The sequence below is a fragment of the Mytilus edulis genome, chromosome 12 (genome assembly GCF_963676685.1).
Source record: "Mytilus edulis chromosome 12, xbMytEdul2.2, whole genome shotgun sequence".
In the NCBI taxonomy this organism is placed as follows: Eukaryota; Metazoa; Mollusca; class Bivalvia; order Mytilida; family Mytilidae; genus Mytilus; species Mytilus edulis.
Window position 1 is genome coordinate 2509578 of NC_092355.1, and position 27370 is coordinate 2536947.

General features: G+C 31.3%; 1 protein-coding gene across 2 annotated transcripts in view; it reads left to right on the top strand.

Moving 5' to 3' along the window:
• The window catches only part of LOC139499439 (oxysterol-binding protein-related protein 1-like), a 98646-nt gene that overhangs the window by 23655 nt on the left and 47621 nt on the right, over positions 1 to 27370 (top strand). For both annotated transcript variants that reach the window (XM_071288117.1, XM_071288118.1), the window contains 5 exons: positions 5156 to 5219; positions 6190 to 6291; positions 7897 to 8019; positions 8807 to 8897; positions 9569 to 9675. In XM_071288117.1, the coding sequence (XP_071144218.1) occupies positions 5156 to 5219; positions 6190 to 6291; positions 7897 to 8019; positions 8807 to 8897; positions 9569 to 9675 (487 nt within the window). The remainder of the gene's footprint in view (positions 1 to 5155; positions 5220 to 6189; positions 6292 to 7896; positions 8020 to 8806; positions 8898 to 9568; positions 9676 to 27370) is intronic.

Here is a 27370-nt window from a genome sequence, read left to right on the forward strand (position 1 = left end):
GGTCTAGCTATGGTCCATATTTGGTCTTAACAACTTCAACAGAAACAAGAGGCGTGCATGTCAAAAAAATGTTGGAAGAAAAAAAAGAAAAAAAAGAAAAAGAAAAAGAAAAAAAAACATTAGAAAAACAATAAGGTCTTTCCTCACGAAGGGGAAAGACCTTAAAAAGATCTTTTCTAGTGGAAAGACCTACAATTGTTCTCTGAACAATTGGTTTTTAATTATTATTATTTTTTTTTTTTTTTTTCTTCCGCCTAATTTTTTTTCTTGCGTATTATTGATGTTTCAAAAGATGTCGCTTAGATATTTGGAATATGGTATCGTATAGTTTATACGCTTTAAAAATTTACAACTGTGTAACAAAATACTTTACGTTGTAAGAGTTATCTCCCCGAACACTGTTTTTCTTGTGGCCACTACTCCTTCGCAACCGTTAAAGATTACGACAAATTTATTTTACCAAATTGCTCGTTACATCTTCAGGATTAGGATATTCATTTGGACCGAAGCTTTACGAAGACTCCATATGAGAGTTATTCCCCCTTTTCCCTTAAATTAAGTGATATGCATTTCTAAATGGTAAACCATAAGTGATAAAGACATAGGGTCTTTAGATTTGGGGTCCTTGGTCGAAAATAATAAAAATGAGGTCAAGGTCAAAGGTCAAGGTCATATTCTAAATTTTGATTTTGGCTTATTTTCATTTATTTTCAAATACCTTATGACATATCGACAAATAATTTTTCATAAATTGTTAGTTGCGACATGTCCTTACTTGTATATTTTGATTGAAAGGGTGCGCAGACAATAAATAGGAGTTTTTGCCCATCTTACATTTAGAATTACGCGTAAAGTGATATTACTAATAAACCAAACATATTAAAGACCTTGGGTCTTTTGATTTAAGGTCCTTGGTTTGTGAACTTGAAATTGAGGTCAAGGTCATAGGTTAATATGACGTTCTAGATTTTGACCTTTGCTTTAAATTCATATAAATACATCATACAGCCATAGGAACTAACATTTTAAACTGATTTTTAGTGGAAGAAGACGTCAAGTCTTCTGAAGACTTAAGGGGCCGACCCTTGGCATTGAGTCTCCGTATGCCGCATTCATTTCGTGTATTACAATTTCAAAACAACTAAGATTCCTGACACCGATTTTTACACATGATTAGGCATCTGAATCATTTAATTTGTAAATTACGATTGTAAAACAATCACTATCGTAAATATGACCCTTTTATGTACATGTAAATTATTAGATTTCATCTCATCCACATGAACGTTATTTGTTTACATGTAACAGGATGTTTTAACTGTAGATATTTGTATTACGCATGCGTGAATTTGGTATCGGGACAACTCGCCCTGTTTACAAGTTCGCCCTTGAAGTTACGAATTTGCAATCCTGCAGACAAGAAGTTTTTGTTTTTATATAAATAAAAAGGATATATAAAGTGTTGTCTTTATTCATGGTTTTCCTTTGTCATGTGAATTATATGCCCTTCGTAACATACATGTGAACCTCCCGACGGGAGTACAAAACTCCCGTGTATGAAATATTTCATGAATGAAAATTTTCAGACGCCTGTGTTAAATTTCACCTGAACATCAAAGAAGATGTATAATTATATGGCTTCACTTGACAGCTTGGGTGTCAAACATACTGGTAATCAACGATGTTTACCTCCGGGTAACTGCCGTTGTGTTATCAAAACGATGTGTATTGGGAATATTGAAATACTTTTTTGTTACTTCCCTTTGTTTTAGCCTGTTTTCAGTTATTTTGCTTTTAAAAATGCAAATTGTAAAAAGACTATAAATGATTAATAATTTAATCAAATAATCATAAAATGATGTTGATTAAATGAATTTAAATGATTTTGGACAAATAAAAAATTAAAATTTATAAATTAATTTAGCAATCTAGACCTCCTTTCAAGGATTACATTGAAGTTTATATGGTAAATTTGTTTCTTATTGATTTGAAGTTAATATCCAATATATGCAACTACACTAATAAAAGGTAAAATCTTCAAATTTAAATTTGTAAATGTTAGTATATATTAGATTTTATTGTGTAAGCTAAGAAATAGCAAGACATTTTACACTGTTTTTAAGTCTTTTAAGCTTTCTACAAATATGACTTTCATATATTGAATGCTTAAAATCCATGCAGTACTAGTGTTAGTGAATGTTATTTTTTTAATTAATTTACGATGTTGCAAATATATGTGTGGAGCTTATTTCTTTCTTATTTGTCTAAGCATTTACAAATGATAAGGAGATGGAGACATGAACAAAAATATATACAGATAAGATCATTTGCAAGCTGTGAACAATCATTTGTCAAAAACAAAACAAGAAACAGATTCTTCTTATTATTTTATTTTATTCAAATAGAGAGGCAATAAGGGAACTATAAACATTACAATTTGATGGAAATTTGAAGAAAAAACACAATTTCTACATCATTTGGTTACATTTACGACAAAATTTATGTCGATAAAAAAACATGATGTTTTGACCATTCAGTACTTAATAGATGCATAGTTCTTGGGGAAAAGTTTCATCAAATAATATGAATATAAATGACTTTTTTTGTGCTCATTTTTTACAGTGGGTTGTGATGATCTTCCAGTTAGGTTACCCTCATTTGGAGTGTTGTTCCCAACCTGTTAAAGGTCCATCTTTGTTCATTATTCAAAATTGGAAATTTCAACAAGCATCTAATATTCTTAATCTGGAAAATAAACCCTGGTCTGCTAGCTTCATGTATATTTTTTCTACCGATTTAATATATAACTAGAATCATGCAAACAGACTTAAGGAAAAGGCATGTAAGTTCATCATACAAATATGACACTTTTTCTAGACAATCCAGATCTTGCAAAATACGTCGCTAAAAATTGTAACCTTTAAAATTGTTGTTGTGCAGTAAAAACCCATATGGGAACTTTCAAAAGTTGGCGGGTATGTAACAAGTCTTACTATTTTTATGCTCCATTTATGGGCAATATGTTTTCTAGTCTGTCCGTCCGTCCTGCTTCTGGTTATAAAGTTTATGGTCGAGGTAGTTTTTGATGAAGTTGAAATCCAATCAACTTGAAACTTAGTACACATGTGTTCCTCTTGATATGATCTTCTTAATTTTACTGCCAAATTAAAGATTTTACCTAATTTTCATAGTCAACTGAACATAGAAAATGATTGTACCGATGGGAAATCCATGTACTTATGACCTTTTCTTGTTTGAAGAAAAAAATACATTTTAACAATAATGGAACAAAGCAGCCTGGGTAAGTGGGGCTGCTTTTATGGTAATTCAAGTTACTTTTTATTCACCTTCTTCCACTTCAGAGCTATCAGCTCTTTGATTAATATTTCAATATCAAAAAAGATCTTTTCTAGTGGAAAGACCTACAATTGTTCTCTGAACAATTGGTTTTTAATTTAGTTACATCATTTGTGTGCAATGAGAAATTTTCATTTGGGGGATGCTAGGCTCATTTTGAGACAAGTTGATACTACACTAGAAAATAAGTTTTTTTATATATTTTTCTTATATTGACGAATGTCTGTATCTTTGATAATTTTTTCATATCATGCTTTCAATTAGAAATGTTGCAACAATTTTGTTAAAAAGTTTATGTCCTTGTAGAGGAAACAATTTTTGATAATTTGTTTATTTAAAGGGGAAATAATTTTGATAATAATTTGTACATTTGAAGGGGAGATAATCTAAATTATTATTTGTGTATTTGTTAGGGAGATAATTTTGATCTTGATTTGTGTATTTGTAGGGGAGACAATCTTGATAACAATTTGTTTATTTGTAAGTGAGACAATCTTTATAATAATTTGTGTGTTTGTACGGGACACAATGTAGATAACAGTTTGTGTTTTTATAAGGGAGATAATTTTGACACGTGTTTGTTGATTTGTAGGGGAGACAACTTTTATAATAATTTGTATTTTTATGGGGTACAATCTTAAAAATAATTTGTGTATTTGTAGGGGGGGCAATCTTAATAATAATTTGTGTATTTGTAGGGGAGACAACCTTTATAACAATTTGTGTATTTGTAGGGGAGACAATCTGGATGTAACCCGAATAATTCAGTCGTTATATTTCACTTACTACATTAACGCCTGAATGCATAGACAATGAAAAATCTTCAATCAACCATTCGGAATAAGCTCGGGATTTACCTATCTCGATAAATTGAGCTAATTGCTGATTGGTCAACTCTTCTACAGGGCACCAATCAAAATCCAGGATTCGTGAAGAGTTTTTATCGTGTAAGGAATTCAGGCCCTTGCAAGTAGGAGAGATCGATTACGGGGAGGGACTGAATTATTCAGGTTAATCTGGATGATAATTTGTTTATTTGTAGGGGAGATATTTTTGACAAAGAGTTTGTATATTTGTAGAGGAGACAACCTTTAAAATAATTTGTATATCTGTAGGGGAGATAATCTTGATAATGATTTGTGTATTTGTAGAAGAGATAATTTTGACTAGTGTTAGATATAGGAAGATGTGATGTGAGTGCCAATGAGATAACTCTCCATCCAAATAACAATTTAAAAAAAGTAAACCATTATAGGTTAATGTACGGCCTTCGTTTATTTGTATGGGAGACAATCTCAATGATAACTTGTGTATTTGTAGGCGAGACAATCTTGATAAGCATTTGTTTTTTTGTATGGAAAAAAATTTTGAAACGCATTTGTTTATTTTTAGGGAGAAAATTTTGATAAGCAATTGTTTATTTGTAGGGGAGATAACTTTGACAAAAGTTTGTGTACTTGTAGGGGAGAGAGTCTTGATAACAGTGTTATTTGTATGGGAGATAATTTTGATAATCATTTGTTTACTGTAAATTCAGAAATTATTGCGTGCATGCATATATCATTGCGATTTTTCAAGAATGGACAAAAATATGAGTTAAATTATTGTAATTTAAAAAAAAATGCACACCCATCTGTGTTTCAGTTATCAGAACGCGAGTTCTTATTATTGCGATACCAATCCAGTCACATTCTTCGCAATAATTTCTGAATTTACAGTATTTGTAGGGGAGGCAACCTTAATAACAGTTGTGTACTTATAGGGGAGATCATCTTGATGATATTTTGTGTATTTGTAGGGGAGACGCCAGTAGTGGAGTAAAAAGAAAAGGAATGAAGTATTTAGATAATGCTACTGTACTGGTATGTTTATTTACTCATAACATCATTAAAAATTCATGTGGTCAAGGGATATACTTGATTATGAAATATAGATATAAAATAAATCACTCTACAATCATTGAAAACTTCTTATTTACCTTCTGAACATGTGGAAATAATATTACAGGAAATATTTCACAGTGCAATAAACCACACATAATACCGACACCTAACTCCTACAAGGAAATGCAACAAGTATCATAAGATTGTAAAAACAATTTTGAATTATACTTCATTTTTAAGCAAGAAGATGTAGTCTGGTTGCCATTGAGTCAACTCTCCATCAGAGACCAAATGACATAGAACTTAACAACTATAGGTCCTCATACAACTTTCAATTATGAGCAGATCCTAGCTTACAGAACTTAACAACTATTGGTCACCATACTACCTTCAATAATGAGCAAATCCTAGCTTTCAGAATTTAACAACTATAGGTCACCATACAACCTTCAATAATGAGCATATCCTAGCTTACAGAACTTAACAACTATAGGTCACCATACTACCTTCAATAATGAACAAATCCTAGCTTACAGAACTTAACAACTATAGGTCCCCATACAACCTTCAATAATGAGCAAATCCTAGCTTACAGAATTTAATCATAAAACAAGATATGAAAGTTTAAGTATGAAAGGCAAAGGTTATAAAATTATGAATTCAATATTTCAGTTATCTCCTAATTTTGTGTGTTCTATTGATTGTATGTAAATCAAATAGACACATACAGTCACCCCTTTTTCATAAAAATACCTGTGTCTTTTCAGGCCTTACTTTTTTTCTTGCTGTCCATTTAGAACCTTAATTATAAGGTTATCACTGTTATAAGATCTGTTTACTTTGAACCTTAGAATGATCTTTATGTACGGGTTTGAAAATATTTTTTCTGTTTTCTCTGGTTAGTACTAGAAAGGTTTTCTGTTACTTAAACTTTGATGTTTAATTGTAGGGAAGAGAATCTGAACCCAGTGAGTTTGTTATCCATTATTCAGACGGTACCAGGCATACATTTAGTTTTCCTCCTAAAGAACTGGATCTTGTTGTCAAACAGGTGAGTCAGACATGAATCTTGATACCAGATCTGTAGGCTTATAGCTGTTCCAAAATTGATTGTAAGGAGTGTATTGGATGTAACTTAACTAATAATCTGTAAATATAAAAAAGAAGATGTGGTATCTCCCAAGGAGACAGCTCCCCACAAGAAACCAAAATACACAGAAATTAACAACTATAGGTCACTGTACTTCTATCAACAAATAGCAATGCTCAAACCCTACAGTCAGCTATAAAAGTTCCTGAAATCACAAATGTAGAACAGAAAACTAATGGCCTATTGTAAGGGGGTCTCATTGGGGGGTTCCAATCCCAGATCCTGCTTACTGTTTTGTCAGATTCCGGTATCCCGCTCACACTATGTACGTAAGCAATTCTCATATTTTGTCATTCCCGGGTCCCGCAAGACCTCATTTCCCGTTTTCACGACACAATAATTTGACTTTCACTTGTCACGCTTACAAAAAATCGGCAGTCCCGCGTGGCGCTTAGACCCCAATGAGACCCACTTGTATGTACATAATAATAAACAAAAAACAAATGTGTAACACAGCTACAAACAACAACCACTGAGTAACAGGCTCCTAAGCATTTTATGAAAAATTGAAAATAAAGTAAAGCTGCATTCATGTCATCAAAACTTCAGTTGCTTGAAAAATATAGTTCAATGTACACAACATTTTATACATTCTATCCAATAACAATTCTAAGGATTTATCAATGAAATCCTGTAAATTCAGAAATTATTGCGATGTTTTTATTATTGCGAAAAATGTGATAGTGTTATAGTCACAATAATTTAAACTTGCATTTTGAATTTTTTATATAAATCAAACAGGATTTTTCTGAATATCGCAAAAATTAAAATTGCATTTTAGTTTAAAATTACAAAATCACAATAATAAATGTACACAATAATACAGTATTTTTTTAAGTTGAAAACTGATATGTATATGAGCTATACTTGTCAATAAAATTACATAAATTGACATGGTGCACTGAATCTAGTATCTGTTCTAAAAATACCAATGATGGCATTGTAACATTTATAAATGGAGTTATCTTCCTTTGCACATAATTGATCCAACTACAATCATGGGACTACATTTAATGGTACTGCCTTTCAATGCTTAATACAGTGCAATGTTTAATTTGAGTTCCATTTGCCATCTGTACATTCAGTTCCCACCAGTACTTCTATATAATTGGTGTTAACAGGTTGGGGTCTAAAAAGTGTCTTACCTGCCCCATGAATTTTGGAATGGCCTTTACATATGATAAACAATCTGCTGTGCTGTCCATTCCTCTACGAGTTCAAAGGGAATAAGTCAACAATTTCATATAGAAATTTGAATAAACTTCATAATTTCAAGCATTCCATATTCATATACTTGAATTTTCACAGCTAAGCTTTAGAATTAAATTGTTGTCTTTAACACTTTGGGGACAATAGTGGGTGAATCAGCTTCAAACAATCTCATCGGCAATAGGGATTACTTTATAATAAAGAAAGTGGCAAAACAAATCCTACATTTAAAGGGAAATTAACCATGGAAAAAATAAAAGATTCTTATTTTGCCAATTCTTATTATTTGTGTTATAGAAGCTGTTCAACATCCTAAAGGAGCATATCACATTTAGTACCCACTACACGTCACAGGGTAAACAACTAGATGGTAACAATGAAGAGATCATCTCCATCAGATCTATTGAAGACTCATTCAAGGTAAACTCATCTCCATCAGATCTATTGAAGACTCATTCAAGGTAAACTCATTTTTCAGATCAATTTTCTTGAAGTGTTTTTGGGAAAAAAGAAACTGAAGAAGGCCAGTGGCTGAATTGTCTTAAATAATGTTTTAGGTAATCAAAACCTTATGGGACTGACTTGATATCTTAATCTTTCAAGACTGATCACTACCTTTTTATACAACCTGCAAATATTTTTTTTTTTATTGTATAATGGTATGATGTCGTCATCGTCCTCTGCGTCGTATAAGACACATTGGTTTCCAGACAATAACTTTAGTTTAAGTGAATAGTTCTCTATGAAATTTTTTAAGAAGGTTCAATACCACAAAAGGAAGGTTGGTATCAATTTTGGGGATGATGGTCGGAAACTTTTAGGAATTAGGGGCCCAAAAGGTGCCAAAAACAAGCATTTTTCTAGTTTCAGGACAATAACTTGTATATAAGTACTTTGATTGCTCTGAAATTGTACCACAATGTTCAATGCCACAAGTAAAGGTTGGGAATCATTTAAGGGATTATGGGGCCAATAGTTTAGAAATTAAGAGCCAAAAAGTAGAAAGGAGAGGTACATAAGTATTTGATTTTTTAAATGATTTGATATTTCTCATTTTGTATCAACTAATCAGTATATCTTTAATTACAAATTTGTGGGCATAATCAAGGTTTATAGGTCATTGTTCAGTTTAGTACACAATTTTTTTCATTTTACAATATGAATATTCAGAAAAAGCCTTCTCTATTTTGTCATTTATACATTACAGACAGCAGAAGCACATCATAATTTGTTAGAGAAGAAAATTAATAAAATGTTTGAAGAGGCTGCTCATGTGCAGTCTAATTCAGCAAGTTCAGGTAAGGTCAATCTATCTTTTATTATACGCCAGTTCCTAGATATGGTAGTTAGTAGAATTTGTCAAAATTATATTTAGGACTATCAACATAATATCATTGATTAGTGAAGAAGGCGAGACATTTTAGTGTGTATTGAAATGTAATAAGACTGACATCCTCCCTTCAGTCGTATGGGAATCAAGATTACATACTTACGTAACATAAATTACATCTAAATAACACTACAGAATGATGATTTTTAAAGTGCTTGAAACGTGTAGGAAATAGGGATACAGACAAGCCTTTCATCTGGTAAATGTCACCATAAAGGCATGCAAAATTGCAAAATAACGATCTTTTTGGGTGAAAGTCATGATTGAACAAAAAACCTAGTATGTCTTTTATTCATTCTGTTTAAACTTACTGTGGCTTCATTAATATTTGTTGGATACCAATTTTCATGAATTTCTTTGGTACTAGGGAACCACGAAATTAAATCTTCAACGAATGACAAATTTTCTATAGGCTTGTATGCAGACTTCAGCAAAACCACGAAATTCAATATCCACAAAAATAAATGAATCCAAAGTAAATTATTCATATGCTAAAACCGTCTAATTTTTGTAAAACATACATATGAGAACACATCCACATATGTATTCACTCTGTATAATATAAATTTTGTATTTCAGCTGGATTAGTGGGAATGATGGAACAAATAGAAGATGTGATGAATTTATCTAAAGAAATGACTGTGTCACTGAAACAATGTCTGACACAGTTCAAACAACAAGAAGAGGTAAGTCCATATACATAATTCTGTGACTGCAACTTGCATTCATTTGTAGGATCCTTTACAATAGACAATTCAGCTGATCTGTAACAATACCATCTTCATGCCTGAAATATCATGTACTGTGTTACGACGCTAAATTAACACTGACATGGAAAGGTAACACCCGGCCACCGAAAACCCTATTTTTAAGAGCCTAGGTGGTCAGGTGGTCTAGCACGTTGAGCATAGTGCAATATGATTAGGTGCCACGCTATCTCAGTAGTATATGTTTGAATCCGGGCGAGGGAAGAACAAAATATTTTCTCACGCAAATTTAAAGATCTAACATTGTTGGACTGATGTTTAGACGAATTATAAATGTTTTCACTTGATGTTAAGATCACAGGTTATTTTAGGTATCCAAAGCCTTGTTTCTATTTTTGTTGACCCTTTGACTTTAGTAGAAAAAACGAGACATAGCGATCTTATCCAAGACATAGCGATCTTGTCATAAGTCCATAATTGATAAATAAGCATATATGTTTATAAATAAAAGTATCATCAAATGTAATACATGAATGGAAATTGAGAGTAAACTTAACTATAACAGAAATACCTCACAAAATTGTACTTATAATACCAAGAAAACTGAATCTTTAACCTGGTCTTAGTAGTCCTGATACAGATATCAATTGTGAGAAGTTTAATAACTATGCATGTTAGATTAATAAAGAAAAATTGAGGTTAAAGGTTAAAGCTGTAATGCAGCCATCAAGGTCTTTCAGTCTATTTGCCAAGTTTTGTTTTAAGATACAAATTAAAACCAATTATAAGATACTTTGTAAGTTTGATTTATTTTGTCTGTTATATTTTACTGGTTGATGAATTCGACTTATCTCCCCTTAATGCTGTTCTTTCAGGTGCAGTTTGTGAGTAATTCATTTTCATAGAAGTTCTTTAAAGTTTCAAGTTTTCAAGCATGTTGAAGTTACTTCACAATTTATACATTTTTATTCTCACAACATTTAATCTAATCTACTGCAGTTATTTATTGCATTAGCATCATTCCTATGATTATGCTGGTGGTGAAAAATAAACTTGTTTCAGAATATTTTAACTTTTTTTTTAGTTGTTGAAATATATTCATTTCTCTTTTCCAAAATTCATTTGCTTCAGAAAAAGATGAAAAAAATATTTGTGCATGAAAAAACTGGGTAATTTATTTTTCCTAGCATATTACTTTTCATGGATTTTTTCATTCTGTCCTTCTGTCTATCCATCTTTTTTTGTCTCTCCTTCAGTCCATTCCATTTTAGTTTCATTACTCTGACAAGTTTTCTTCACTGAAATTTTATGAAACTCTAAATTGCTAAGAACCAAAACTTGCAAACAGAGTTCAAATTTAAACAGTGAGTCATTTCCTTTCAAGAGTTAATATTTTGGAAAATCGCAATTTTTTTTCAAACCCTAACTTAAGTGTGCCTCATCCAAATTTTATAAAACTCATACACAATGCTTACAACTGCAATACGCTGAACAAACACAGACATAATAAAAGTATTAGCAGTATTTATTAACCGTTCTATAGCTATATGCTCTCTTCCAATTGGAAAAATTAAAAAGCTTGAGCGGGCTATTATGTGTCCTCAGATACATTCTGTTATTAAAGACAAACAATTAGTAATGTCTTAGATAATTGAATGCTGGACATTGTTATTGTCATCCTCTGATATTTTCATTACAATTGGTATCACTATGCATTTGAAACAGACCTGAAAAAACCATGCTAAAATTCAGGATTTGATAAGGACAAAAAATTCAACAATTTCCTAATTGATCCACATTGCTGAGCCAAACTAACTGATTTCTGACTTATTCCAATTCAGAACATTTCTAGACATGCTAGAACAAATGTTAACTGATCTTGAATTGAATGATCCTTAGAGAATAGTGTGTAAAGTTTGAGTTTTCTATTCTGTTTATTGACCGTAATGGTTCTGTATACTTGGGGGGACTTTTGTATGTAAAGGACACAAACAAATAAGCATATAATAGATTAAGTTGTTATATTCAGCTCTCAACATAAATTTACACCTGCTGTCCGCATAACAAGAAAAGAGAGAGTAAATATCAGTCCGATTACGGAATAACTCTTTCTGATTCCAGAATGATACAGATACCAGACTGTGAACTAGCAACCATTATTTATAACGAAAATATGTATATAACAATGGCCACTTTGGCTAAAATAGAGATATTGTCTTAGAATGAAAATGTATGTCTAATTTTTAATTTCTTAATACTCAGTAACCTTGAAAAAACATTATTGAATTGTAAACAGCAATAATATGTATTTTTGACAGATGAGAGATTCAGGCTTCCAGAAGCCTCTTGTTTATATAGTAGTGATAAAATACATTTGTACTTACATGTAAATGATACAAGTATTTTGCATGGACAACACTACACTATCATTACAAACGGGATATTAGTTCCTAATGTTAATGTCTATTACATTAGATCCTTGATCTTTATAAGAAGTTATGCATCTTGGGATCCAATAACACATTTGGCCTTGTTTCTATATGTCAAGGTCAGTGACTTTTACATTTAACCAGTCTTTGAAAATGTTCTGTGTTTTGTTAGATGATAGACCATTGATATTTAGAAAAAAAATCATATATTGGATCATTTTTTGTTGAAAAAGATGTTATAATCATCTTACAAATCTCCTACTTTTGTACAATGGTGAACCCCAAAACATAACTAAAAGTGTCAGCTTGTTTTCAGTAATTGAATTGTGTAGCTACAGACAAATTCATCTGTGATGCTTGACGATTATATAATTTTCAAATATACTGTGCATACACTGCATTTATTCAACTATTTGTTCATTGTTGAAGGCTGTTCAGTGACCTGTTGTTAATTTCTGTGTCAATTGGTCTTTTGTGAAGAGTTATCTCATTGTGTATTCATATCACATCTTATTTGTATAGATGAACTGGTTTCATCTTAATCTAAACCAATGTTATGGATAGGAAATAAGACTGCAATTCTCTAAGACTTTTAAATTATTTTTTTTTGAAAAATAATGTAAAGAAAATACTTTTCAACATGACCACAATTCATGTCAACCAACTTACCTTTTGATTCAAATGGACTTCAAATCGTCCTGAACATGCATGAAATATTAGCCACTGAACATTAAACAACTAACATTCAATCACTCAATCAATCAACCACATAAAAATACTTTTTGAATATACACTAATGTAAAACTGAATTCATTTCATTTTATGTATGTATAATTGAGTACAATAAAGTCACAAGAATAAATTTACCTGTCCAAATTAAATTAATAATAATATATCATTTGCAATTGACTACTTATGTAAAATTACACAATTTCAAATTTGTTATATGAATAAAAAAATAAAATGTGTTTTATTTAACTTTACTATGTTCATTGTAATCTAATATAATTCTAAAATAAAAAGAAACAATAACTGATTTTACAACATCTTGGATTTAAAAAGTACAATAGGATTTGTATGATTAGAAAATTTATTTCCCCTGTAGGTGCCTTTTTAAATTTGTCACAGAAATCAATCACCTGCGACAGAAAAATCAAAACATTAAAGGTGTGCTCATCTGTTTCTACCATAACATTTACCAATAAACACTTGTTACCTGAAAAATCTGGATTTGGGATGTAGGATAAAATGGATTAAAATTATTTCATAAATTCAGGTAAAGAAGGAAACTGGGTTAATCATGTTTAGGGAAAAGTTTTAGCGTTTACTTATTAATTGATGAAATTAACATGAATTTTAGAAAATCATAATTTTTAATGTTTGATGAAATGGATCAAAAATATTTGATATCAGTTCACATATGTCAAATTTAAGAACTGGGATATCATTAAATGAAATTGATGTAATTTGTCACTGGGCTAATGACATTCAGGGGACAGTACATTACTAACTGGTTTACTTAATACAATATGTCATTGTAACCTGAAAAATCATGATTTGCAATGTATGATAATGTAGATTAAAAATATTTCATAAGTTCACATATGGCAAATTTAAGAAGTGAAATATGATGAAAGGAAGTTGATGTTATTAAATTGTCACTGCAGGCTAATGACATTTTGGGGGGGGGGGGGGGGACTACATGTCAGTGTTACTAATTGACATAATTAAGACGATGATTTTACAATATGTCACTGTAGGGGGATATAACAGTTTGTAGGTACAAAATCACATGATAACCAAACATTTGAGAAATATGGAAGTGGATCGCTATCGTTGAAGTTTTATCCTCATTATTTTAGTCCCACATTTTGACCTTAAAGGCTACAAATGGAATAGAGTGACGGGTGATACAATTCTGGTACCAATATAGTAACTTATAATCATTTTGTTATTTGTTTATGATTTGGCTGTTTAGCGAAATAAAAATTCAATTTTGATATCTGAAAAAAGTATTAAAAAGATTACATGTTACTTAGACTAATCCCGTGTTTTGAAGTCTGGGGAGAGATTATAAATTGTTTGCTTGGTAGATTAAGAATTTGTTTGATTATCTTAGCTTTTACATCTTGTTTGATTCTCTGATGTAATGACATTTTTTTTTTACTAAATGTCATTAGTTACACTTTTAAAAATCAAATTAGTATTGGAAATCATTAAGTTTATGTAAGAATCCATTCCGAAAAAAAATCAATTTTTCTTTGAAGTTCGTAAATGAAGATAATTACATGAAATCTGTATACATTACAAATTATTTTGAAATGTTACATGCTTTGGTTTTATTCTAATTTCTCTGTTTAGTCTAAAACCCTGACGTGCTTCAGGGGATGATTCATCCATTTTTAAAAGGGGGGTTCCAACTATATATATGTACCCCCAAACTAGGATCTGCCACTGTGATTTCGAACTTTCCTGTAGAATCTTCTTTTGTCACTTCACAGCTTACTTATCATTAAGAACTGGTTGTCTGAAAACAGTGCTGAAGGTGTTATCTAAACACCAATATATAACCCACATCTCCTTTTGTTCATAAAATCCCTTTATTTGTTGTTGTCTGTTTTGTTTACAGTGTGTCAATCTATAAAACAGAATTTTTACTGTTAAGTCATGTTAATTTCCATGTATATAGAAATATACATTAATAACTTAATACAATTAAATCGTATTATCATTATATACATAAAAGGATATATTATAAGCGTAGATATAACAATATTATTGTGATTAACTGTTAATTTCATATATAATATCCAGTTATTGTAGACAGAATAATCTTATTAAGTCAAAGTTAAAAATAATGTAGGAGTTTTACTTTAATAATATTATACGATTAAGATAGAGATACACGTAGGAGGTTCACTTTTATTAAAAAAGACCTGTTGACATATGTGTGTAGGCTAGTCATTGTGGGTTACTGTATTTAAGATCAGCCCAGTATCAACTTTACCACAATCTCAATACCCTATGATTCATCTAAATGTATAAATTGTTTTATTTTTCTATTTTCTTTAAAGTTTTAATTTGTTGAGAGGTTCAAGTACAAAAATAGTAAGGCAGATATTATTTAAAAGAGCGGCAAAAGATACCATAGCTAGGCCAGACATTGAAAAAAAATATGTTGAACAGACAACACCATGGCTTAAAAGGAAAATGACTAATATATATATATATGTAGGACTCTAAAGTGCGATGGTCACCCTAAAGTACGATGGTCTACGCTAAAGTGCGATGGTATCAGACGCTAAAGTGCGATGGTTGTTTTTTTTTATATCAGAAATCACGCTAAAGTGCGATGGTATGACACGCTAAAGTCCGATGGTGTAACGGGAATGGGGTTCAGGCAATGGTTTTCGTTTGTTGCTGAGTTCCTATCACATTTTCGTTTATTGTTTTGATTATGTGTCAAGCCGTAGTCTTTATCTTTTGAATTGTTTTACACTGGTTATTGTATAACCCTATATAGCTTGTAGCGGCATGGACCAATGCTTTACGTTGACGGCCGTATGATTATTAGCCGCATACATGAACGACATTTGGGATTGAATGAATAGTTTTTTCTACATCTTCTTATGTTTATTTAAAGTACGATAGTTGTTCAAAAGGTGTAATGGTTACACTGAAGTATTGTTAGTACATCTGGAATGTAGTGGAAGTCGGTTTTTTTAATAAAATAATATGTTATAAGACAATGCCCCGTGTTAAAGGTCATACTTAAAGTTGCATATTTCCAATGACATTAGGTCGAAGATAGATAGTTGTCGTATTTGCAATCATATAGTATGATGATACTACACATCTGTTTGTTAGGTTGCTGTCTTATTGACATATGCTAGTATTTATTATTTAACAGAAATAACAAACCGTATAGTATTTTTTTTTTGTATTAAATAATTCAATTAGAAAGTAAATGTTTTGATTAAAGTTATTTCTACAATTTCACAAATTAAGTTATATAACCTATTCCAGCAACGATAAAAAATTCCAGATTGTGATCATTTGTTTTTCTCTTCTTTTCTTTCTTTTCTCGTGTAATAAAAATCCTTAATCTGGACAAACATTCTCGTCATAATGCTGTCGAACGTTTATAACGTCGATGTATTTGCAGAAAACGTATTTTAGCGTATCAAACCATCGTACTTTAGCGTAGGCCATCGCACTTTAGCGTGACCATCGCATTTTAGCGTCCCCATCGCACTTTATAGTCCTACATATATATATATAGACGAACAATTGTACTCAAAAAACAAAATAGAAAATTAAAGACTGAGCAATATGAACTCCATCAAAAACTGGGGATGATCTTTAAGGTGCTAAATCTTCCCCTAAAAATACTTGTCTGTCATAAAGATAGAGTATTAAACTGAAAGGTTTTTTTTTTCTTTTTTTCAAATCAGCGCTTTCTTAAGAGAGATCATTGATAATGTCTTTTGTGATACATATATTATAATGACCGTGGGATCTTTTACCAATTTAGGTTGCTGGCATGAGCCCCCTCCCCATTTTACAAAATCCTAGATCAGCACATAACATCTGTCTGTCATATAGTTCAGGCATTGCAATATGTATATAATATATATACAAGGCTCCATGTAGAAGGCCTTACATTGACCTATAATGGTTTACTTTTATAAATTGTTATTTGGATGGAGAGGTTGTATCATTGGCACTCACACCACATCTTCCTATATCTATAGATATTAGAAGATGTGGCATGGGTGCCAATGAGACAACCAAGTCACAATTATTAAAGTAAACCATACTAGGTCAATGTACGATCTTCAACATGGAGCATTGGTTCACACCAAACAGCAAGCTTTAAAGGGTACCAAAAAATGACTAGTGTAAATTAAATCATTCAAACGGGAAAACCAACGGTCTAATCTATATAAAAACAAGTAACTCTTGTGAACCAGATCAACAAATGATAACCACTGAACAACTGGTCCCTTGTTGTTTTTTAAATTTTTACTGATAGACTGGTAGGGCAAATTAACCCTTTAGTAATTCAACGTTCAAGAAGTGTTTTACAGGTAATACAATTATGTATGCCAGGTATACATGTACTTATTGACACAATTATAGAATAACTAGATTGCTTTATGTTAGGTTAGGGATTGTTGGATTGATTTTTGAATGAATAATTTATTTGCTTTTAACAAACAGTGAAGATATTGTACGTCAGAACTGTGTCATTTTGTAGTATGATGTGGTCATTAACATAGTTCTGGTTTATAAAGATTAATTATCTGCATTTCCTCAAGTTTTGCCTTTTTCGTCTTCATAATTAGCCGATTTCTATAGTTTACGTAAAGATTTACTGCATTATATTAAAATCTTCCAGTTTTGCCTTTGGCGTCTTCATTAACTCATTTCTGTAGCTTCTGTACGGATTATCTGCATTCTTCCAGTTTAGTCTTTTTACAACAAATTTAGAATAATGACATTGTTCTAGTCGACACTCCAGTATACAGACAAACTCAGATATCTAATGATCTTTAATCCATATTGCTTCTGATGTTATTCTAAGATTTACTGCATAATCTTCAGTTGGGTTTTTTTTCAACAAATTTGAAATCAATGACATTATTTTAGTCAGATTAATATTCAAGCTTAACTTCTAAAGTAGGATATATATACATATTTACTCCCTATTGTTGCTGATGTTCTTAAATCTGGTATGAACATGTGATAGATTCTATTCAAAATACAGTAAATTTATTTATCTTGGTGGCACAAAATTTTGCACATACATAGAGGTGTTTCTTAATTATTAACCAAAATCTATTTAAAACCTATTCCAAGTAGATTTTATGTATTTACAGTCACATGTGAGCTACTTTATTATTAATTCACAACTTAGTCAGACAGCTTATTATATAATTTCACATTAAATTGAAAACATGTCTGTCCAGTTATATAAGACCTTGTGTTGATTGACCTCTAGATATTTGTTTGAATTATTTTGTTGTTGGCTTGATGTCCCAATGAAATATACCCCTCTTCATTTACATGATATACAGCTTATGCAATAAACCTCAATAAGATTGTTTAATAATATGAGCAATCTGCATAAATTCTTTGTTTTTCAAAGACTCGCAATATTTAAGAGTCAGTATGACAGTAATTTCTTCTTGGTTAATTTTACCTGTCATTAAATTAGTTTCAGTTTAAACAACTGTTGTCTGCATGCTCTACCATTATATTGGTATTATCTGAACAAATCGTTGCTCTGATATTGACTTTAACATTTCAACCATTATATTGTATAATCTGAACAAATCGTTGCTCTTGACTTTTTACTATTGTCACCAATCTAGATCAAACATTACTTGCTCTTCAGCACTACTGATAAACTATTGACATTATATTGTGGCCACAGATGTCTAAGTATTGACAAAATAGGAAAAAAATGATATTATCTGTAATTCATAATCGGGGGCATTGAACAAGCATTTAATATATTTGTAGTTTCTGCTGTGATAGACAACAGGACAGTTAAAAGTTCAACAACTTATACATCAAGTCAAATATCTTGCAATAAATAAATAATAAATTGCAGACAGCTACCATTTTGCACTTTTTCCTGTAACCTCTCAACTCATAAACTCATAAAGAAATTAAAAGTAAAAATCTTGCAATAAATAATAACTTGCAGACCGAGCTCTACCATTTTGCACTTTTTCCTGTAACCTCTTACTCATAAACTCATAAAGGAATTAACAAGGAAGTGTTTTGGTCTTGTTGCTATAGTTATTTCTAATCATGTTTACATGAAAACCATATGCTGTACTTTTATTTAGTAGTCAGTTGTCCAAGTGTAGCAATAATTGTTATGGACATTCAAAAACGACTCATCTAACCCGAGTTCTGGCAGGATAATTAGTTTGTTAGCTTTGTCTGCCAGTAACATTAACCAACGAACAAAAATGACAAACAGTTAGTAGTATAGATATTAAATTTTTATAAAAAAAATTGAATATAATACTTGCTTGACTTGGCACAAGCATGATGATGATCTCTTATAGAGTTAAAGAGTTTGGAGGTTTTGCAGATTTTCTAAACGTTTTAGCTTTGAGAGCTTTCACAACGAAGTCTGCTTATTAAATTAAAATTATTTTGGTGTTTTATATAAAATTTAAGATGTGATAGGATTTCCAATGAACTCTAATATTACTGAAGACCAAATAACATAGATTTATTGTTTAAACAACCATAAATCATTGCACAACTTTCAACAATAAGGAAACTCATACTGTATCGTAAGCTATATAATGACCAACATGAAAAATGAGAAACTGTTCAAACAATTGTATACAGATTAGATATTTTTTTCTTTAAAATATTTGAATACCAATTTTACTTGCTTATGTAGAAATCAATGATCAGGTTTCTTATATGTTATGGATTCATTATTATTCATGAGGTATCCTATTTAGTGCATTTTTGTGGGTAAAGATATGCCATGCCATGAACTTAAATGTTAAATGAAGTATATATTTTCCATACACTATAGGCTGGTATGCAGCCAAATCCATCAAATCAAATATTCACAATTCAATAAAAAATCTCTCCTCAATTCATGAAAAATGGTACCCACAAAAAAAGTTGTGAATCCACACTTACTGTTATAGCATTTAAAAAATAGACGATTTCCCAAATTATATCAAAATCTTGAGTGTGGCTCATTGACATTCATATATCCTTTCAAATTACAAACCCATTTAACCTTGTAAACATAATAGCCCAACTTCTTCAGGTTTTGGTCCATTAATTTAATTGAGGGTTATGCATGAAAGGACTCTGAATGAGACTTGTAGTAGGTCAATGACACCTCAGTAATAATTATGTCAAATAGAGATTAGGATATTGATACAGCAGAATGAACTGCTGAACAGAAGTATATATTTAAATGTAAATAAATATGTTAAATTTGGTCTAAATTTCAGACAAAGAACATTATATATTTGGTTTAAATTACTTTTACAAATTGTGACTTGGATGGAGAGTTGTATCATTGACATATTGGCACTTATACCACATCTTTTTATGGCCCTGCAACGAAGTCGTCGGTGCCATATAATTTTACCCTTGTCCAAAATTCCGTAATTCAGTCATTCCGTCCTTCTGTCATTCCGCAACAAACCATTATACATAGTTTTTTTCTAAACGCTTTCAGATATTGGGCTGATTTTTGGTATGTGAGTTAAACATGATGAGTTACAGATCAAATTTAAGTTTCGTTCTGCTCCGCTAATTTTTGCCGAAATTATGGGCTTTGGACTTTGATAAATTGATGAAAATCACAGTTATACACTCAGACATTTTTTTAAAACTCTTTCAGATATTGGGCTGATTTTTTGGTATGTGAGTTTCAATGTCCCTTTTCGGTATCTTTAGCCTATCTTTTCTGCCAGCATATATTGACCATTACCCAGTCCTAACTGCCCAATTCAAATGAGCTTGATGATTTTTACTGTAAATTTATGGCTTTAAACTTTTTTCCACAATGTAAATATTTAGGAGTCCTCAGTTTATTAAATTTGATGAATATCTTAGATGCTTTTTAACCCACATTTGTTGGGAACACCTGTCCTCAAATACAAATTAATCTCTTTAAAGTCATCTTTGAATCACAACAATTAAATCAAATACCTTATTTTTCTATCATATTATGTACAAAATGATTCAATTTTGTTGTAATTTGTACACTTTGATTTTTGGTGGTTTAAATTCCAGTGAGTTGGTAATGCATTGATGTGTAAAAGCCCATATTTTTGGTGTTTAAGTGGTAGTTTCTTTTCTTTGACTGTTTGCTTTATCTTGATAGGAAGATTTTAATGTTCCGAGGTCAACAAGGACTCTAGATGGTGCTCAATGAATTGGAGAATATATGATTTATTTATTTAGCCTCCTTTCAACTTTAATTCAATTATTGTAAGATGAATTGAATTGTTCAAAATTTAAAGACATTCCTGTGTGGGTTAAATTTGTTTCGTTCAAATATTTTGATGGACAAATTGTTTACATTCATGCATTAAAATTAGATCGATAAAAAAATTGTTGGTTGTTGATAAAATAATTCTTTTACCTCAGATAAAACTTGGGACTTATTATAAGCAAAACAATATATGGCTTTCAATTTAAAATCCTAAGAAGGGACTTGAATATTGGGTTGAAACCTGGCTAATTAAGTCAATTAACCAAAGACTTTCAGGGGCGGATCCAGCCATTTTAAAAGGGGGGGGGGGTTCCAGCTATATGCTCCCATTTTAATGCATTGATCGTCCAAAAAAAGGGGTTCTCCAACCCCCGGAACCCCCCCCCCCCCCCTGGATCCCCCAATGACTTTGATATTTGGTATTTGCTGCTTCTCTGCTTCTCTGCTCTGACAGCCCATGGTGTTAAAGGAAAAAGACTAAAGACTGGTTGAGTAAAAATAATATGTCTGATTAATGTCTTCCTGGAGACTATTTCATTGTGAAATAACAGGTTCAAAAATTTGTGAAATAGCAGGTTCATAAATATATATATATATGAACACTATTTTCTTCCAACTGCCAATATTTATATACGATTGACAGAACGTCTAGTGTCTGTGGTCTAGTTCAAAGCAGGGTGAATGTCCATGTTACATTTTAAAACATGTACTGAATTATCATGCATTTCCTTGTTATTTTCGGCAGGACGTTAACACCAATCCATTATATCCATCACATCCAAATATTCTAAACAACAAAATGACCACCGTTGTATACATTTAGGTGTCAAACTACCAATTTAACTCCCTCCAATTTAGAACGTATGTAAAAGTAGGCCTACTCGGACAAAAAATATTGCATTTGATGTCATTGTTTACCCAAACTAACCAACAAATTGGCAGAAATGAAACTTTTAGTGAAAGAGAAATATATTAAGACCATTTTGAGCTAAAATTTAATTGTTTATGAGTTTGCATTCAAAATTGAGGATTAATGCACTCCATTATATATAAGTATACTAATTTAAGATTTCCAGAAAACCAGGGGTTATTTTTAGTGGTACCTCTATTCGGAAGACCTTTTCTTTTTTATATGATTTTAAACATCTGTTGAAAATTGACATGCAGAAAGCTGATACATGTACCATTCAGGATAATTATTACCTGGTTTCTATGAAGTTAAACTAGGTAAAATATTTAGAAAGCTGTGAAAATTGCAAAATTTGGTTGAACAGATAGGGCCGGCTTTTTAATTGGTGGTATGACACCTGTAGTTAGTTGATAAATACATATGTACCAGTGTATATATGTAGTCAAAAAAAATTAACATTCAAATGATCAGAAACAAAATGACTTTAATAACGGCAGTTACATGTTTATTTGTCCTTGTGAGGCAGAAATTACCACCAATCAACACAAATCACTTCACCCTATGTCAGTAAACTGTCGGAAGTGCACTTTTACAGGTGAACAATTTTAAATTGAAACGTAATTTGATAAACTGTTTAGAAAATAATGGATGGTAGATTAAAATAGTTGAATGTATTAAAAATATTCTACAGTTTACTCACTGTATAACATGTACATGATAAACCATGTTTGGAAAATAAGTGGGTAGACGATCGTATGGAAAATAGTTGACTTTTATAACAGTGGATTATTTGGTGTCTACCGGATTAAAAATTACATGTATAGGTATAGTTTATATTATGATTAATTATACATGTATATATAATTATTAGTAATACATGTACTACTACATGTTAGTGGGTAAGTTGAACTCTATTAAAAGACTTTAAATGATACAGAAGCATAAAAAAATTAAGAAACATTTAGTATTTAAACCATGAAAAACAATGTAAGTCATTCTGCATACTGGGAATGTAAACATGTATGGAGTTGAATGAGAAAAACTATTGTTACTGATAAATTATGTTTTAATTTTACATGAGAGTAAATTACAAAAAAAAAACATGTATGTATAATTAGACCCAAATTTATTAACATATATATAAGTTTATGTGTGTAAACAAAGGTGGTGTACATGATACAAGAAGGAAATGTAAACATATAAGAAGTTTAATGAGAGACTAGTATCTCAATTGTTTGTAAAACAATTGAAAGGTCTTTCCTGTAAAATTGATGTTTTCGTAATGTACTTTGTACGACCTTTCGTTTGATATACGACAAGCATACCTTATGAAACTTTTCGCTTTTAACACGTAATGACCTCTTCCGCCTACATTTTTGAGATCGGAAGTATGATATATGTAACATAGAGTAGATGAGCTTTCATTTGATATGCGACAAAGCTATGTTCTAAAAAGTTTTGATCTTTGCACTTAATAACCCTATCCAACTAATTTTTGGAGGTCTAGAATTTGATATTTCAAATGTACACATCATGACCTTTCATTTGATATACAACAACCCTATCTTAAAAGAAATTTTGTTTTTGCACTCAATAACCCCATCCAACCCATTTTTGGGAGACGTCAATTTGAAATTTGAAATGTACGCTTTATGTTCTTTCATTTGATATGCGACAACCTTTCCATCTGAGAAATTTGAATGTTTGCACTAAATGACCCCATCCGTCCCCCTGTGATGAAAAGGGGTTTAAAATTTTCATTTTTAAATAGATTTTATTAAGACCTTCAATTTGATATATCAGATGACCCCATTTGACAAAGTGCAAATAATGATGCAATATCAACTATATAAATAGAAGTTATGAAACTTACAAAGTCAATGCAAAATTTGAAAATTTCAAATTGAATTTTTGGTGTTTTTTTCCATGGAATGTTTTTGGTATTTGGTCAAACATATAACTATGTTAACCTCTACAATTTCTTAAATATTTTAAGTGGTAAGCTCTTGTTGATTCAGAAATACATGCCTCCGCTCGCAAAACTTCAAACTGAATTATCTCTAGAACGACAATAGATATCTCTAATCTGTTAACAGATAAATGATCTACAGTTGAAGGACAAGATTATAGAAGAAGAATTGGGACAATTTCAAAGTTCACCAAGGTCACAATTAATCATCAAATATATGATGCAATACCAAACTTAAGAACCGGAAGTCGTAGAGACATGGGACTACTACCATTCAACTCAGGACCACTTGACCTGTTAAATATCACAAGGTCAAGGTCATAGTGTACTGTGAAGGTCAAGGTGAAATTTCATCATGACCTGACATTGACCTCAAATTGAAGGTCTTGAATTGCTGATCATCTTTGCAGTTTATAGTAGGTTGATATATGTTACCTTTAAAAAGATATACACAAAATACTATACTTTTAAGAAACATCTCGTTGTAACTTTTGAACAGACAGTCGGACAATTTTGGGCTTATCATATAAAATGTAGAGTTCGCCGAGAGGAACCTTTTATACGCTGTATGTATGCAGCAAAGTCTTATCGTTTTACTAATATGTTAGCTTGAAATTGCAGTGTAATTTTTTTTTTGCACTCAGTGACCTTTGACCTTGACTGCATATTAAAGGTCACGTGAATTAAAGGTTATTGGTGAAGGTTCCAAGTCTCTACGACTTCTGGTTCTCGAAATACATTTTTTCAAAAATTATGTACAATTTTTCAAGGGGAATAACTCCTTATAAGGGTTAATAACAAAATGATTGTACACGTTCATTAATATTGCCATCTGTTCCTGTACATGTTGCCGTTTTCAAATCGATTCTATCTCTTATACTTTTTGAGAAAAATGCAAAGGAAAGAAATTGTTTCAAGGGGATATAACTCTCATAGGGGACGATGAAATCCTATTCAGCCTCACATGGTAATACAACATGATGAGATCTACATTATGTCCATTGAAGGTCACAATATCTTTAAAACCAACGAGGGAGGGCCATGTTGAAAAAAATCAATAAAAGGGAGATAACTCCTAAAGGGGATTATGAAATCCTTAACAGGGTCATTTGGTAATACATCTTGGTTAGGTCTAGCGATGGTCCATATTTGGTCTTAATAACTTCAACAGAAACAAGAGGCGGGCTTGTCAAAAAAATGTTGGAAGAAAAAAAAGAAAAAGAAGTCTTTCCTCACGTAGGGGAAAGACCTTAAAAATGTAAGTTATCCATGTTGTTACAAAATGATATAAATTATGGTTTTTGGAAAATGACGCAGTCATTGTTCCATAACTGCCGACCTGAACTTCATTACATTGCTCTGCCTGCCGCGCTTGGTTTCGTATTTCCTATTTTCCAAACAAACTGGAACCTGCTTGTGTTATCATTATGCATCATTGTGTAGTATTAAACCAGCCAGGACCCAGTTTACACTGGTTTTTGCTTGTATTCCACTACACTCGAACAAAGTGTTGTAGTTTGACGGGAACCAGTTTTAGAATTTGTAAACTACAAAACGTAATCGGTTATTGTTCATTCCGTTTTGGTGTTTCATACCGACTTATATGGTTTGAATAAGCTTAAGACCATTTAAACATTAATGTGATAGGTATATTAAAGATTGTTTTACAAAAGGATTGAACTGTTTTACTTTCAAAGTCGTACTATAGGGATATCTGTCATATACGGATTTCCACTCTCACCGGTTAATTTCTTCTTTTACACGTGCTTTGGAAACTTCCTGTTTAATCGCAAGTTTTAAAATTGTTTTTGAGTGAATTAAACTTATTTTAACAATCATGAAGCGTTCCAGAATCATTTTAAAGCAGTTTCTTCTTCTCTTTGATGATGGAAAATAGGTTTTCTCAAGAAAATACCGCAAACGATCGCAGAGGAATTGAAACGTACAAGTCAAGTCGGCACCTGGTTAAATTGGCATCTAGTCAAATCGGCACCTATTCGACGTCAATTCGGCATCCAATAATATTTGATATAATATTTTCTATTCAATTAATTAATTACTGTTACCAAGTACATAGTGAATATGTTGTTGTGTATTTCGGTAAACCACGAAACGAAAGTGAATATGTAGTGTATAAAGGTAAACAACGAAGCCCTTACCAAAGCTGTTGTTTTAACAATTAGACAATTTGTGTAATTGTAAAAACAAGTCAATTATTAAAATAAAATGGAAAACTATGAGTCCCTTTCAATAAATCAAACTTTCATGCCAAATAATTAGCAAATTTAAGGTGTTTGTTTTTCAGTAAAGTTTAAACAGCATTAAACCAACAATCCTGTAAAATGCTCAACTGGTTAAAATAATGCAGAAAAATACACAATATCTCATGTATTAGTCCAAATAATTATGACGTCTGGCAAGGCTATTTTATTATTTTTCTGGGACGCCTTCCTACGACGTTCAGGTGCCAATTTAACTAGGTGCCAGTTTGACTAGAATTCTTTGACAAATGTTTGAAACTATCTGAGTTTCATTAGACCTTTGATAGCAGTAACAAAAAGATTATTTACTTAATATTTTGTGGGAGAAGGGGGTTCAGACTGTGTGGCATCAGGTCTGTTTGTGCCCAATACATTTTCGCACCCTACACGTTCGCACATTCACACTCTACTCATTCGCACATTCACACTCTACTCATTCACGCCCAATTTTAATTCAAATACAAGTTGAATAATTGGAAAATTATGGTTGTTGTTTTAAATTGCTTTGGTGTAAATACTGAATGTATTTATAGCTTGGTATGAGTAAAACAATGAAGATTTTAAAGGAAAAAACACAAAAGATAATTGTTTTTAACAGCTTGGTCCCATTGATCTGAAACAACGAAACAATAAAACATAGAAACCAAAATATAGCAATCCACTAATATAACCAAAACATGATAAAATTTATTCAACACGCAGAAACAAACATAGTCAGAATCTCACTTCATTTTGAAACAAGTCAATGAAACAAGTTATAGCAATACACTAACCAAAACATGATTAAGAGTTATTCAACACAAAATAAAACGTTGACAAAATACCACTTTATTTAGAAAGGATTATTATTATTTTTAGCAATACCTTATCCAAAACATAATTAAGATTTATTCATCACAAAAAAAAAATTGCTGTCTCACTTTATTTTGAGACAATGACAATTATACTTATAAGAAAACACTTGCTTACATAGTTATTAAACACAAAACCAATTAAGATTGGGTGTGAACATGTAGGGTGTGAAAGTGAAAGGGGTGAAAATGAGTGGGCGCAAAGTGAATGGAAGCGAACGGACTCAGATTCAGACTATGTACCAGTGAGAAATAT